Raw genomic sequence first — 15,069 nt, 5'->3', positions numbered from 1 at the left:
CCTCACTTTGTTTACTGAAGGGTCGACCTGCCAATAGTTCTGTTTTCTAAAAAAACAAAACAAGGTGAATGGGACAGAAAAGAAAGAAAATGTACTACATCAGTTATTTGTTTTATTTTATTTATGAAAATAGTTTTGTTTAAAAATGTATTTACATGTCTACAGCAAGTTTCTTGTCGATTACATCACAGTTTTTATGTCTGTCGCAAATAGGCTTTTGTTGTTATTCACGAAGCAGCGAGATATTGTTTAACACTTCATTTCAGGCACAATGAAATCAAAATACAGCGTGTACAAATATTACCAACATAGAAAATGAATAGTGGTAATCAATGCCATGTAATTAATGCCGCATATAAAATACACCGATCTCCACTGACTGTATTTGTGGCTAAAGTACTTTTTTTCTGATTGAATGTTCCTAGAAGAAACCTTCAGGGTTGACAAATGTAAAGAGGGAGAAAAACAGTGTGGGAAGCTGAAAATAGACAAAACAAACTTCTGGAATTCTGTGGCTTTTGCCAACATTGTGGATGCTTTTGTTGTTGCTTTTTTTAACTACAAAGCTGGAGTGGCTGGCCAGCTGTAGGCTCCTCACAGTTCACCACATATATCCCATATTGGATATAAAGTGGGTCCACAACATCAATGTTATATCACTGTTCTATGCCATATCTACACGGATGTTGTAAACATGTAAAAACGACAAATGTGTTTTGACACAGTAAAACTATAGACATACAACACCACAGGTATTTTTTTCATAGAAAACACTGCAGAGATTAAATGACTTTGGGGGGGGTACATGCCATTGCTACATTTTCTCTAATGTAAACAGAAGTAAGTCTTCTTATATAAAGTGCTTAGTTTAAAATAGTCCCATTCAAATTCATCCTCATGTGTACTAATGTGACGTGCTACCTACTCAGGTACCTTAATACTAAAAACAAAGGTTACATCAGTACCATGAACCAACACAAGGCTTTGCTTTTGTGCGCTGGTGCAGACAAACAGGATTTTGCCACCAAATTAAGTTTTCTAATATCCACCTGCCTTTGGAATATGTCATAAAATATTTGACACATACATTTTTTTTTTTTTTAATCATACAAATGTTCCCTCTCAGTCTGTACCTGAGTCAAAATACAGTACTTGCAAGACAAATGGGAATCTGTTTATAATTTAAAAGTGATTGCACCCTGAGAACTGCAGTGGAAGGCCCCTTTCATATTACCATCTTTTTAAAAGAATTATTCATTATTGAAGCATTCAATATGTTCTTTTTTTTTTACTCTTTTACACTGATTGCATTGTACCGATTGTATCCAGGAGAGTGGGTAGAAACTAAGTGCATCAAGATTCAGCATTCATCCTTGCTGCTAGTTTGTAAACACGGTCTCATACTGTACCTTGTCACTGTTCTCAGAGTTCTCCTCTTTGCCTTTGGCCACAGTAGAAACAAGTGGGGAGGTGAGATTCAGGTAACCCTGCTCTGATAGCTGGTGTGTGGAGACCGGCACTCGGGTGCTGTCCACCATCAGGTGCCCGCCTACCTTCACGCGGCAGATTTTGTCCAGGATGTCCAGTGGGTCACAGGAGCCTGACGTCAAACTAGCGACACAAATATATGGGAGAGTGTAAGACATCAAACTAGACTGCTAATTACAGATTACTAGTTATTATTTAGTTATTAGTTCTGTTGGGAACTGCTTTACCTTAGAGTAGATGTTTGTAAGATGCTGTCACACAGATTATCAGACGAGTGCACTTTCTTGACATTCTGTTGAGCAATCATTCATTGAATTAAAACCTTTTATTACCATAACGGAACAGAAATGTCACCTTTTCTGCTTTAGATGAAACACCAATGCTGTATGAGCCATTTTAAAAGATTACAGATACCTTGCATTTCTGGGTGGCATTAACATACTGTAATGAAGAGATGTACAGGTTTACTGTGTAGTGTTACCTCCAGGCTGTAGAAGGATTGGGTATTCCTCAGGGCGCGTTCTAAGGAACTAACTTGATTGGAGAGCTTTAAGGTTCGATCCTGTAGCTGCCTGTTTTCCACTTCTAAGACGTTGACCCTTGAATAGATTAATACTCATTCATGAAAACCCATTTATCCAGTGTGTCCTTTGTGTCCTCACTAATACATGCACACACATGACAATGGAAATGATTGCTTTTAAATCATCACTGCAGGAAATGTACTTAGATCAAACCCAGTGACTCACTGACTCATTCTTGTTTAATTATTAAGCCATTATGAACAACAATTACAACTGAAGTCCATTTTGTTTGGCTTTCATCTACTATGTAACACGTGGTTGTGAGGAAAAAATGATGAATAACAACGATAATGACATTTGCTGTTGTATATGTAATATCGAAATGTAATACTCATTTTCCACTACAAAAGGTTCTCACAAAACAAGCTATCAAAACTCTGAACACAGCTTTTGTGTGAAGATACCTGTGCTGAACAGTTGAGGCCGTCCTCATGCCAGTGCTTCCCATCTCCTCTGCCTCGCTTATCTTCCTCAACAGTTCCCTCTTCTCGTCCAAGAGTTTCTCATTTTCCTCCATCACTGTTTGGATCCTTTCCTTCTCCTGTGAGCCACCAAACAGGGCACCAGGGGAAGAGACATACAAATTGAGAAGTTTTAAAAAAAATACATATCTTTAAAAGTAAAGGCACTAAAACATCGTCCTGCAAGATCTATTTTACCTTGTGTGAGAGGCTTGAGGCCAGCTCCAGGTCGTTCTCCAGGTTTTGGATTGTATGGTCCCTCTGTGCCGTTGCTTTGATAAAGAGCTGCTTGGCCTGTCGCAGCTTGGTCTTGTGCTGACTCTGCTTTTCATTGTACTTCCTAAATTAAAGGAAGAAGGAAAATCACAGGAAAAGCACCAAGTTCTTCACATGTCTACAAATATTGATTAAATCTGTGTAAATATTGGTGTCACTTTGTGTGTCTCACCTGACGTGCATGTCGAGTTGAAGGAGAACCTCCTGCAGCTCCTCCTGCAGTCTGTCACACTCCTGCTGACTGGCCGCCACCTCCTCCTGCAGCCTGTGGCTGGACGTCTGGCTGTCTCTCTGCTGGAGGACATATCACAGAAAACTTCATATTGTAAAAAAAAGTCATGATTAAAAACCTGTCTAGGGAAAATACCAACATTTCAAAGAGACTCAAAGAAAAACATCTCAAGGATGATGAGAAAAAATGAGAAATTGTAAGTGATTGAAATGACAATCAAAGCTAAGTACAGAGAACCTGTCCATATAAGTCACATTTGAGCAAAGATTTTAAATATCATGTAAAATTAACATAGTGGAAGTGCTAAATGTGTGCAAGGTGTCCAAAACTCTGCAGCATTCCTTACCTCCTCCCTGGCCTTGCTAAGCTCAGTTTCCAGGATGGCCAGACGGGTGTCCAGCTGCTGAACACGGTGGCTAAGCTCTGTGTTGTTCCTGGTCAAGGAGGCCTCCTTCTGCCTCAAGGAGCGCAACTGCTGCTGCAGCTCTTCCTCACGCTGCTCTAATAGCTTCCTGTGGCAGAAATGGAAAAAAAACGATGGTTAAATGGAAGGTCAACATAAAGAGAGACCCCAATCGTGCCCTTAAACTTGCAATGTTACTCCAACAGGAAACAAGTCAAAGTGAGTGGTGTGAGCAGCACTAGAGTCTGTGTGACCTGGTTAAGTGCTCCTCGTGCTGCTGGGCTCTCAGTGCTGACAAGGCGTCAGACAGATCCCCGTTGTCCCGCTCCAGGCGGATGCTCTCTCCGGCCCGAGCTTCCTCCACACGCAGCTGATGCTGGGCATTTTTAAGCTGCTGCTGCAGCTCCAACACCTGCCATTCAAACAGGATTCACTTGGTGACTCTAACAGACCACATGAGCCCGACAACTTCACTTCCATTTCCAGAACATCCAAGAATTTCTTTAAGGTGTCTGATGCGTAATTATCTACCAAACTTTTGTCACATGCTCAGACACAATTGGTGCATCTCTGGTGATGTAAATTCATAATTACATCACCAGATTTAGCCTTGTTTAGATGAACATGTTGACCCCTGTGGTGAAATATTTCAGGATGGATTTTTCACCAGTTTGATTTAAAAAAAAAGTCTCTTATAACATGCACCATACACTGGCGGCAGGACCTACCTTTTTGTCAGCTGCAATGAGCCGCACCCTCTCAGCCTGCAGGTCCTCCTGCAGACTGGTGGTGGCGTTGCGATTTGTGGAACTACGTGCCAGTTCCAACTCCAGTTCTCGGACTCTTTGCTGCTGACGTTCACTCTCACCCACCTGAGTGTGGAGTGTCTGCTCCACCTGGACCAGCTTAGTCTGGATCTGCTTCAGCTCTGCACAAAGCTAAAGGAAACACAAAAGTTATCCGTTGGACCGTTGACATTTGTTCAATTAGCATTCACATTGAGGCAAATGAGTGACAAAGAATGTGATTAAGGCTTTTAGAAATCATCAAATGTGTTCTCATTAAACCTTGAGTTTCTCCTGGTCCAGCAGGGTGTTGTGTCTCTTCAGGTCCATGTTCCTCTCTTTCTCATAGCGCAGCTCCCTCTCTGCTGAGGCAAACAGGCTCTGGGCCCTCTGCAGGTCCTGCTTCATCTGTTTGGCCTCCTCTGTCTTCTGATTCAGCACCGAGTCCTGGGACTGAGGAAGAAAATGACAAGCGAGGCTGAGAAAGGTTAATATCAGAAGGATAAAAATTAAAAAAAGGATAATGAGAAGTGCATTTAGCTGAGATTTATTTGGGGGGGGGGATTATGTCAAAAGCACACATGTTTTTTAATACTTTTGGTCAAATGATGTCAAAATCATGACAAGGCACAGAAATTGTGTTGTATAAAGCTTTTGCAATAATCATCAGAACAAAACAGAAAGTGCAAAACACCACAAATTTTACAGGTTAAGTAATAAATATTTGTATTATTACCGTACTACTTACATCTAAGTGTGCCCTAATTTATATGAACGCTTCGATAGGAAAATGTAAGCAAACTTTTGAAAAAAAAAGCCCTGAAACTTTAACTGTAAATACTGGCTACAAATGAGTCTCTGGTTTGATTGACTGACCTTTAAAGATTTCTGCTGTTTTGTGTGTGTGTATGTACTGTACCTTAATACGTGCCTGGGCTTCATTGACCTGAGCCTGGAGGGCCAACTGATGCTGAGAGGCCAGCTGCTGCTCCTCCTCCAGCTTCATCTGCATATTATTCAGCTCCTGTTTCATACATGAAAGCTACAGACACAACGCACATACACATATGAGATCTACATGAGCCTGGAGGAGGAAATTCCCTCTCAACCTGCTTTACTATCAGCAGACGTGTGTGACAGTGATGTGCTATAGAAAAATGTCCTTAAACTGGTAAAAAAGGGAATCTAGTGCCTTACTAATACACAATAAAATGACTATAAAGTCATCGACTTCTGTAATGCTGAAGGAAATTATGTTTTTTCCATTTCTGACCATGTCACTAATTAAAAAACAAGATGATTTCACATATCTTACAAATAAAAGACATAAAACCAGTTACCTGATGCAAGCTTTCATCGTTGCTCCTCTCCACTGGACTATGACTGGAATCATTATGAGCCGTGTGCAGTTCAAACCTCTGGCTGCTAAGTGCTTCCTTTGTAGACGAGATCTGCTCTTGATGCCACTTGAGCTGCACTTTGAGGTGCTGTATCTCAAGCTCCAGTCTCTCTCTGTCTCCCTGAGCTGCCAGCTTGTCCTGGACAGCAGAGCTCAGTTTGGCCTGAAGCTCAGCAATCTGCATTCGCTCAGAAACCATTTCTTCCCTGGACGAAATAGGGGAAATAGGGTATAATATGTCTCCTTTAACTTAGTAAAAATGTACATTCATTAAACAGAAGATCTTTGATTGAAACTTGAACATGTCTCCCACATACTACTGCATGGACAACCTCAGTGTGTTGTGTGCCTTCTGGAGGCTGCAGAATTCAGCAGTCAGTCGACCAGCCTGTTCCTGCAGCTGGTCCACTTCAAGCCGGTTTTCCTTTCGGTTCTCCTGTGTCCTGCTACTGTTCTTACAGCGTTCCAGCTCAATCTGCAGTCGGCTGTGGGCGCGCTCCATCTGGGCTAACTGACAGGCAGAGAGTCCAAGACAGAAAGACGGAGAGAAACTCATCTTAGTAGTGTAAATGTCAATATGATGCAGCCTGTAAAACCATGCCAACATGTTTAGATGTTCTAAAGTATGTTTTGATTTGCTGGTTATTAACATAAACAGTTGTAGTGGGTATATTTTTTTTCTTTATCAATCTTGTATATAATGAATATCAATATTCATTTGGGTGATGCATTTTTATCTCTTTATACAATTTTATCTTCTCTACTGTCCTGTGTGAGTGATAGAAGGTGAACATGTAGGACTAACAAACCTTTTCTTCCAGAACTGCCTTTTCCCCTTTGACTTGGGTGAGACTCTTGATGAGAGTTTTCCCTTGCTGGCATTCTGTCTGAAGGCTGTTGACCTCCACTCTTAGCTTCTTCAGCTCTCGCTCACCTATCTGCAAAGCCTTTGGTGAAGAGAATAAATAATTAATGAAAACTTACTGTTACTTAGCAACTCTTACTGTTAAAATGTTCAAAATGCTAATTGTGCCATTCCTTTTCCTTCACAACGTAACAATTAGAGCTGCAACTAACAATTATTTTCATAATCGATTAATCTGTCGATTATTTTCTCGATTAATCGTATGGTCCATAAAATATCAGAAAACCTTAAAAAATGTTGATCGTGTTGATCAAAATAGTTGTGGATTAATTTAGTTATCAACTGATCGATTAATTGTTTCAGCTCTAGTAACAATATGAGAGCATTTTTTTTACCTCTTTGTCTTTTTTGAGGGCAGCCTGGGCAGCACTGAGATCAACCTCCAGCTGCTTTCTCCAGTCCTTCTCCTCTGTCAGTCGTGCCTCCAAAAGAGCCAATCTCTCCTGGCTTCCATCCCTTAAGTGCTTCACACACAGGAAAAGCAGAGTATTTACAAGTCCTAGAGAGTCATGGAAGCATTGTATATAAACTCAATTTACTTTACTTTAAAGGGGACATATTATGCAAAATCAACCTTTTAATCATTTTAATACTTATATTTGGGACTCTGGAGGTCCTACTAGTCGCCAAAGTGTGGAAAAAGAATACCTAGTCCTTTTTTCATGGTCCCCCTTAGTGTAGGTATAGGCGATAAATCACGCGATGTTGAATTCCCTGCGCATTATGACAGCAGCATGCTGTATCAGACTCAGTCTGATACAGTCACATACAGCAGCAGTTTATTCAGCTCGCCGCGCGCCGCTGGCGATCAGTGGTGCTGTTCGTAAGTGTTTTTAACTGATTTACAGTTCGGCACTGTTCGGCTCTATCCTTATGTAGGACGTCTCTTCCTGTGACGGCACTCTCGCTGTTTTCTGTGCACGCTGCCATGTTGATATTGTCAGAGAACTAGTGGAGGGAGGTGGAGAGAAATGGAGCTGAGCGAGTGAGCGCTGTAAAGAGGACAAATCAGAAACCCCCTGGAAGAAGTGGGTATGTGTTTGCCTGTCTCTCATTTGCATATAAAGCGACCATGCACGAAAACCGAGCGTTCTGAAAGGGGCGGGTTTAGCAGGGTTATTGAACTGCTATGACGCTTCATCCTTATGGTATTTTGACCAAAGCATGTTACTGACATGTTCATTAGGACACCAGGGAACTATTTTAATGGGGGAAATAGGGTATAATATGTCCCCTTTAAGTTAATTATTTAGGTTCACATTTAATTTTATATGCATGGCAGAGGTGGAAAATTACAGACAGAGATCTCTTTTTTATTTATTGGAGTCCAAATTAGATTTTTCTGGTAAAACTTGTATCGATCGCGATAACAGTTCTCGCTAATTTTTACACAGCATAGCATAGGAAGATCAATTTCCCAGCCCCAATCACGTCATTCATTATTTTACATTTTTTTGCAACTAATAGGAACACATGCTTTTGTGATACAGGAGGAGCTTGATACAAGTCACACTGATTTACTGAATGATGTATACCACAGAGTAAACATTGCTATCAAATTAATTTCTTACCAGCTGTAAGTAGGACTCGGTGGCTTTAACCTCTTCCCCATTTCTCATTAATTTTTCATGGGCATCCTGCTTCTTCACTTCTGCCTCCAGGCTTTTGATCTGTTTGACCAGAGCAGATTATTACTCAGCCATAAAAAAAAGTATGGAAGAGCTAACTTTTGTCATGTTGAGAAATTGGTTGAGCTTTTTGAGCAACAATGTAGTGCTGCCGATTACCCTCCTGTGCAGACCCTCCAGTTCGCCCTCATGGCGTCGCCTCTCCTCCTTGATGGTATTCTGAGTTTCACCCAACAGCGCCTCCAGCTCCTCATTCCTCTCCTCCAGCTCCTCCTGTTCCTTGCGCAGCCTCTGGAGTTGCCGCTGCAGCTCTCTCACCTGCACAAGCCCATCTTCCATCGCCTCACGACACCTAATGCAGAATGATGATGATTTAAGTTGGAAAGAGCGGGTAGGATATTCCCAATCAAGTCAAAATAAATGTTAGACATGTTTTAGATACTGAGGGATTCATAAATTTGCCTTCTATGAATGTGATCCACAGAAGAAATGTTCTGTGTTTTAATGCCAGTGCCCTTGTCCTTTGAAACTCCAGCTAAATCTTGGTCTGCATCATTTAATGCCAACTGAAAAAAAACAGAACAATGATCAATCAAGGCACCTCTTACAACATTTGTAGGTTTCCTGAGGTATGTTTTTGGTAAATACATTTCATAAATATCAACCTGTTCTTGGAGATGTTCCTTCTCAGATTCTATAGTGCGTATTCTCTCCCTCAGAGCTCTGTTCTCAGCATCTAGTCTGTCATTTTCCTCTTTGGCTTGTTTGAGTTTCATCATATCTGTAGAGAAAAACATTCAGACCATGAATTAATACAGTATACTGTATTATTTATTTTATTTTTTAAAACCTGTAACACCTTAAGTGTGACTTATAAAGGCATATAGTCAATAATTGTTTTTACTTTTGATTTATTTTAATGAAGTAATGGGATTTTACATCCTAGACCTGTAACAGTGTTGTTTATTGTAAAGTATGGGTGTATGTAGGAGCTGTTCTAAGATTTGACTGAGCCTCTTATTCGATATTCTTAAAATTCAGATTTTAATTATGAGTTAACTCGTTAAATATTGCTTACAGATTACATCAATGGACACAGTGTTTAAAGTAAAGTAAACAATCCTTCTTCAGACTTATAACTGAAGTTCAATGTGAAAACACTGAAGTCTGAATTGTGCGGCATACAGTACAAGCAAGAGCAAATAATACAGACTCAAAGACTTGGTTGTGGGGGCTGGTGTCTGCATGTTTTCTCTACATTAGCATAACTAACATGGCTAACCTGTGTGGCTGGGAGAATGCTAGCGAGAGGTCGTGTGATTAATAAGGCCCACTAGTGGTCATGTGACACTGAATCCTGCTCACTGTTGCAGCACGTAGGGCTCCTGCTGCACGCATTTAGCAAATGTGTGGAGACCTCATGTGGAGCATAAAGTGGTAGAAGATGGATGGATATATCTTGACCACCTCTCCTCCACCCTGCCTGTGCTTCACCTCTCTTGTGCACTGTCCATTGCTTTCTATGATTGGCCCCAGGTATTCAAATGCATCCCCTTTCACTACCTCTACTCCTTGCATCTTCACTGTCATTCATACACAGGTATCATGTCTTACTCCTACTAACCTATATACCCCTTTTCTTCAATGCATATCTCCACCTCTCTAAGCTCTCTTCCACCTGCACAATACACTCACTACAGATTGCAATATCATCTGACAACATAGTCCACGGAGATTCGTGCCTGACCTCATCTGTCAACCTGTCCATCACCACTGCAAACTATTGCAGAAGGGGCTCAGAGATGATCCCTGATGTAATCCCACCTTTACCCTGAACCCATCCGTCATTCCAACTACACACCTCACCACTGTCTCACTGATCTCATAAATGTCCTGTACTACTTTCACAGATTTCTCTGCCATTCCTGACTTCCTCATACGGTACGACAGTTCCTCTCTTGGCACCCGATCATCCGCTTTCTCTGGATCCACAAAGACACAGTGGAACTCCTTCTGGTCTTCTCTGTACTTCTCCATCAGCACTCTCAAAACAAACACTGCATCTGTGGTACTCTTTCTTGGCATGAACCCATACTGCTGCTCACTGAACCTCACTTCTTTCCTTAACCAAGCTCGAACAACTCATTCCCTCATCTTCATGTGGCTGATCAACTTTATGCCTCTGTAATTACCGTACTACAGTTCTGCACATCACCTTTGTTCTTGAAAATCAGCACTACTACACGACACATCTTCTCCGTACAAAGGAGAATTGAGTGTGACATGTGGTCAAGTGATGGGAAGCACATCAAGTTAGGCTGTGTTTATTGCAATAATGTTTATCACAGCCAAGTGTGTCTCACCACAGTGTTTCAGTTTCTCCACTTCACTCCTCAGGTTTTCTACTTCCTGGACCATTCCCTGGAGTCCAGAGCCTGAGATCATAAGCATATTTTAATTCTATTGAGCAGAAATATACTTTCTGCTAATCAATGCCATTTAAGTGTTACTCAAATTATGTTAGTGCATCATTGCAATCAACTATAGTGAAACTCCAGATCCAAAAGCAACAAAAGAAAAACACTGATTAGAGGGTGAAATGACTGTATTAACTAAATCCAAGGCCCAACCATTTTTGCTGAAGAGCAGGGCATTCATTAAGGTATTTGGTGTAATCGTACATATTTCTTACAAAACAGCAAATACTGTAACATATAGTGATTATTCTCTGAGTGATTCATATTGTGAGTCTTTCACGACTTACCACTTGAATCCAGGTTATTATTTTTGGCAACATCCAGCTCATTGGTGAGTCTGCGGATATCTTGATGAGCCATTGCCAGCCTCCGAGACGCCTCTTCCAGGTCTCTCTCCAGCCGCTGGCGCTCATTTCGCTCCTGAGAAGTCTCCTCACAGTGAGCCTGGTGTTAACAAATAGGTTAAGGATGGTTAGAGTGGGAGGAGAAGAGCAGGAAAGAGCATTGGTAGCAAGAGTGGAGATGCAGGTGACCCATGCTGTTGAACGAGACATGCATCATCATCGCAGGCCTGATAAGACGATAGAGCAGTGAGCTGCAGAATAATTTCAGCATTCGACTGCAGAGCATGACTAATGGGACAAAAGGTACACATGCTGTTACCTGTGACATGCCAGCACACCCTATACCTCCTGTTCACCCATTTCCAAGACTTATCAGTACTCACAAAATGACACTGACAGTGTGTTCCTGAGACACGCAATACTATCTGCATCATAGTGGCATTGCAAATATCAAGGGACATCATCAGTGTGAACTGAATTTCAAAAAGGAGAACCAGTTGTTAACAAGCCCACGATGCCTTCGTTTAACTCTACATCATAACATCTGTTAGTTACCGAGTTAGTTAGTTAGAAGCTGGAAAACCGGTGGAAACCTACAGGGGTAATATTGTGCTTGCTCTGACCAGACCTGCGCAGCCCAAACAGCTTCTTCCATGGACTCTGGGATGTACACTGCTGAGAGGAAAGACCAGTGTGTGTGGAAAATCACAACAGACAAACCGCGTCACTGTACTTCAAAAGTAAAAATAACTTGGTTGTTACTTTTCTTTACAATCATAATTCACCCTGTAAAGTCTGAGAGGTTAAAATAAATGTGCACCTTGGTCTCACCTTGGTCATGTTTTCTATTCTTTTCTGTAGATCCTCCTTCTGCTGCCGTAGCTCTTCCCCCATCATGTGGTGAATGTGTTCCTGCCCCTGGTGTCACAGATAGACAGAAACTCACTTTACCACAATTATATATGTCAGCATTTGCCTTGGATAATTAACCACTACCCCCTATAACTATGAAGTTTTTAGATTAATTTGCAGAGTCAATACAGACTGTGAAGTCAAATAATGGAAGCTATGTTACATTTATAGTCCACATGGTGACAGTTCATACTACAGTCTATCAACTGTAGAAACATGTAAAGGCCTTCGATGTGATTAATTTCCATGCAAAAAACAGAGTCCTCTCAAGTAGGTCAGTCATTTACCTGGTGGTAGCCTTCTGTTAAGTTTCCAGTAAGGCTCTGACTTTCCAATCTTCTCTCAGCAGCCTCCAGCCTTTCCAGCAGTGTCGCCCTCTCCACCAGCAAGTAAGCCACCTGCTCACTGGGGCTGTTCAAGCCCATCTCTCCAAGTTCTTCCTGAGCCAGCATCTCCGCCAGCTCTTTGCTCTGACTCTCTAAAGGAAAGGACATTTACACTGATTAGTTCTTGGAATAAAATGTAAAAACAAAATAGTGTTCTAATAAGGTGAGTCAGGCTAAGCTACAAGCAAGAGGAATGAATACCAAACACACAGCATCACTAGTTTTACCCTGTTGTTGTTGGATCTGGTGGAGTTCATGTCGCAGCTGTTCATTGTCTCTCTCATAGTCTGCAGTCAGACCCTCGCGTTCTTCCAACAGCCCACGGATATGTGCAACATAGCTCTCCACCTGACAGACAAAGATATAAACAAACATTTTGAGCATCTGGCTTAGTACTCTATTACATAAGTACCCCACACATATAGCATTTAAATATGTTTCACTGACAAAAGTTGACTATGTGAGACAAGGATGTTTGGGAAACCTAAATCATAAGGATTTAGGTGTAAGAGTCTTTACAACACAAACAAGTCTCACCTCTTTCATCTCATTAGCCTGTTGGGTACGTAAGGTCTGCAGTTCCTGGTTGACTGACTGAAGCTTTTCTTCCCCACTAAGCAGCTGCTGCCACAGAAAACGCTGCCGCTCCTCCGCACTGGCAGCTGGAGGTAAGCCATCCTCCTGAAGCCGCCTAGAAATCTGGTCCAGCTCCGTCTGCAGCTAAGGATCCAGAGAAAGTGCTGAATGTTATGGAACCTAATATTATGTTAACCAGTAAAATGTTGACCATATATTAAGCAGCATTCGTAGCAACTGTCAGTCTCTTAACTGTAGAGCACTGTTGCTTATTTTACCATTTCCTTACCTTTTGCATGCACTTTTGTGCTTTATTCCTACTATGGGACTAATTTTTATAATTAATCATGCTATGCTTCATCTGCAACATAAGCACATATTTAAATGTTTGTTACTTACCTCTGCCAAACACTGATCTAATATATATCCTGTACTACACTATTAGTTCAAGGTTGTCAGCCCCCATGAAAACTGATCCATTTACAAGACACATAAGGGAACATCAGAGTGGCATGCCAGCACTAAACACCTGTTACTGAATTCAATACTGCACTTTGTAGGCCCTGTAACCTGAGCAGACCCACATGCAGCATTTAAATTACTTCAGGACACATTGCTGCTCTAACAACATGCAACATAAATGTCACAAGTAAGATATCAGGTCTCATGATGTGATGTATTTAAACATCACACCAAATGGTCTATGTTGGTGCTATCATGATATATGTGGCAAAAACACTTTAAGGTATAATAACAATAATAACCTCTCACCGAAATCTATTAATTTCTCCTCTGGAAATAAACTACATCCCCAGAAAATATCATCAAAATGTAAGTTTAAATGAGTGTTACCTCTTCATGATCCATGGTTAGACATTAGGTTTGTTGAAGCTGCATGTGAGTGATGCACTTCTTCCTCAGTAGTGGAAGTGGCTGGCTTTTCGCCTACATGTTATCCAAAGGATTGTTGTAGTATTGTATCCATAACAACGTCCTCCGTTTACCCTGTAAAACACACAACGCTTAAAAAACAATACTGTCATAGTCAAGTTAGGACGTGCAGTAAGAAGAATTGAGATTAAAGCAGCCACACCCCCTTTATGATAGACGAGGTACAATGCATCACCTGAAGCTATGCAAAGCTTCAAGCTAATTAGTTATATTTCATCTGCTACTACTGTTATTAGAGAATTTAATACGGCCAGCATAAAGGCAGGTTTTGTAAGAACTTGAGACGGTTGCATTTGGCCTTAAATCTCTACTTTTTATACTTAATTTGCCTTAATGTGAAACTTAAAAACATTTTAATTCCAAGCTAACCACTCTCCCCAAAATGTCTGACAAGGAGGAGCAAACGAGGATTCTTTTTTAGGACAACGACCACTTACATTCCTTTTTGGTCACGCAAGCTCATTAATGTGAAAGAGGTTCGTGGGCAGCAATTGAACTCTTTCCACCCGCGTGTTTAAGAAGCTTATAAGCTAATACATAACAATACGAGGCGACTGTGGCTACCTGCTAGTTAGCAAAGTTTGTTCCGAAGTTACGCTACATATTAGACTAGCGCTGCATCGCTAACAGCCGTAGCTATAGCTTTGACACTAATTGGTGACTACCGTAAAATGTTTTGGCTGTAAAGACCGAAACCTCTTGATTTAATGCTTGTTTCTTGAAAGTTATAAAGCTCATAAATGTGCAAGGGACGTTTCACTCACCTTTTAAACGGTAAATGCGACGAGAAAATCAAGCGCTTAGACCTCCGTTATTTCATCCCACCCCCGGAGGGCGGAGTGCTGCCCCTGCAACGCTTCTCATTGGCTTTGTCTAGACAATTCCTGAGTATTAACCAATAATTGTTCGTATTCTTCAACAATAACCCAATCAGAGACGGATAAGGGGCGGGTCTTCGCCTCTTCGGGTTCCCATGCCTGTGGACAGGCGTGGCGGAGTGAATCGGCTTCTATTTTCGCCTAGGCAACGGACCGTACCATTCAGAGAAGGCATGGGGCAACGGATTATTGTTGTAATTTACACATTTGTGGCCGGACAAGTGAAAAAAAAAGAAAAAGCCTGTTCAGTAAGGGGTGGGCTTAAAATATCTTAAAAATATATCAAAATGACAATATTAATACGATATTTCACGGAATTTCAAAATAAAAGTGTTTGTTTTTATCTGGAACAATATGTAAAACA

At 41.2% G+C, this 15,069-nt stretch overlaps 1 protein-coding gene across 1 annotated transcript; it reads right to left on the bottom strand.

The window, feature by feature from the left end:
* Nucleotides 1-229: 229 nt before the first annotated feature.
* ccdc30 (coiled-coil domain containing 30) lies at nucleotides 230-14,658 on the bottom strand. The gene is made up of 28 exons (XM_044039372.1): nucleotides 14,592-14,658; nucleotides 13,729-13,881; nucleotides 12,838-13,020; nucleotides 12,528-12,648; nucleotides 12,202-12,392; nucleotides 11,834-11,920; nucleotides 11,600-11,677; nucleotides 10,946-11,102; nucleotides 10,545-10,616; nucleotides 8,847-8,962; nucleotides 8,644-8,747; nucleotides 8,341-8,533; nucleotides 8,125-8,223; nucleotides 6,889-7,017; nucleotides 6,438-6,575; nucleotides 5,961-6,139; nucleotides 5,570-5,834; nucleotides 5,149-5,271; nucleotides 4,512-4,682; nucleotides 4,173-4,382; nucleotides 3,699-3,856; nucleotides 3,388-3,553; nucleotides 2,982-3,103; nucleotides 2,732-2,873; nucleotides 2,477-2,613; nucleotides 1,970-2,087; nucleotides 1,716-1,780; nucleotides 230-1,611 (listed from the first exon to the last, which is right to left on the bottom strand). The coding sequence occupies exons 2-28, from the start codon at nucleotides 13,741-13,743 to the stop codon at nucleotides 1,380-1,382; spliced, it is 3,771 nt and encodes a 1,256-aa protein (XP_043895307.1). The 5' UTR covers nucleotides 13,744-13,881; nucleotides 14,592-14,658; the 3' UTR covers nucleotides 230-1,379.
* Nucleotides 14,659-15,069: the final 411 nt, after the last annotated feature.

Source organism: Solea senegalensis, linkage group LG11, assembly GCF_019176455.1.
Source record: "Solea senegalensis isolate Sse05_10M linkage group LG11, IFAPA_SoseM_1, whole genome shotgun sequence".
Lineage (NCBI taxonomy): Eukaryota > Metazoa > Chordata > Actinopteri > Pleuronectiformes > Soleidae > Solea > Solea senegalensis.
The sequence above is the reverse complement of the archived record's forward strand: the minus strand, read 5'-3'. Positions and strand labels throughout refer to the sequence as shown.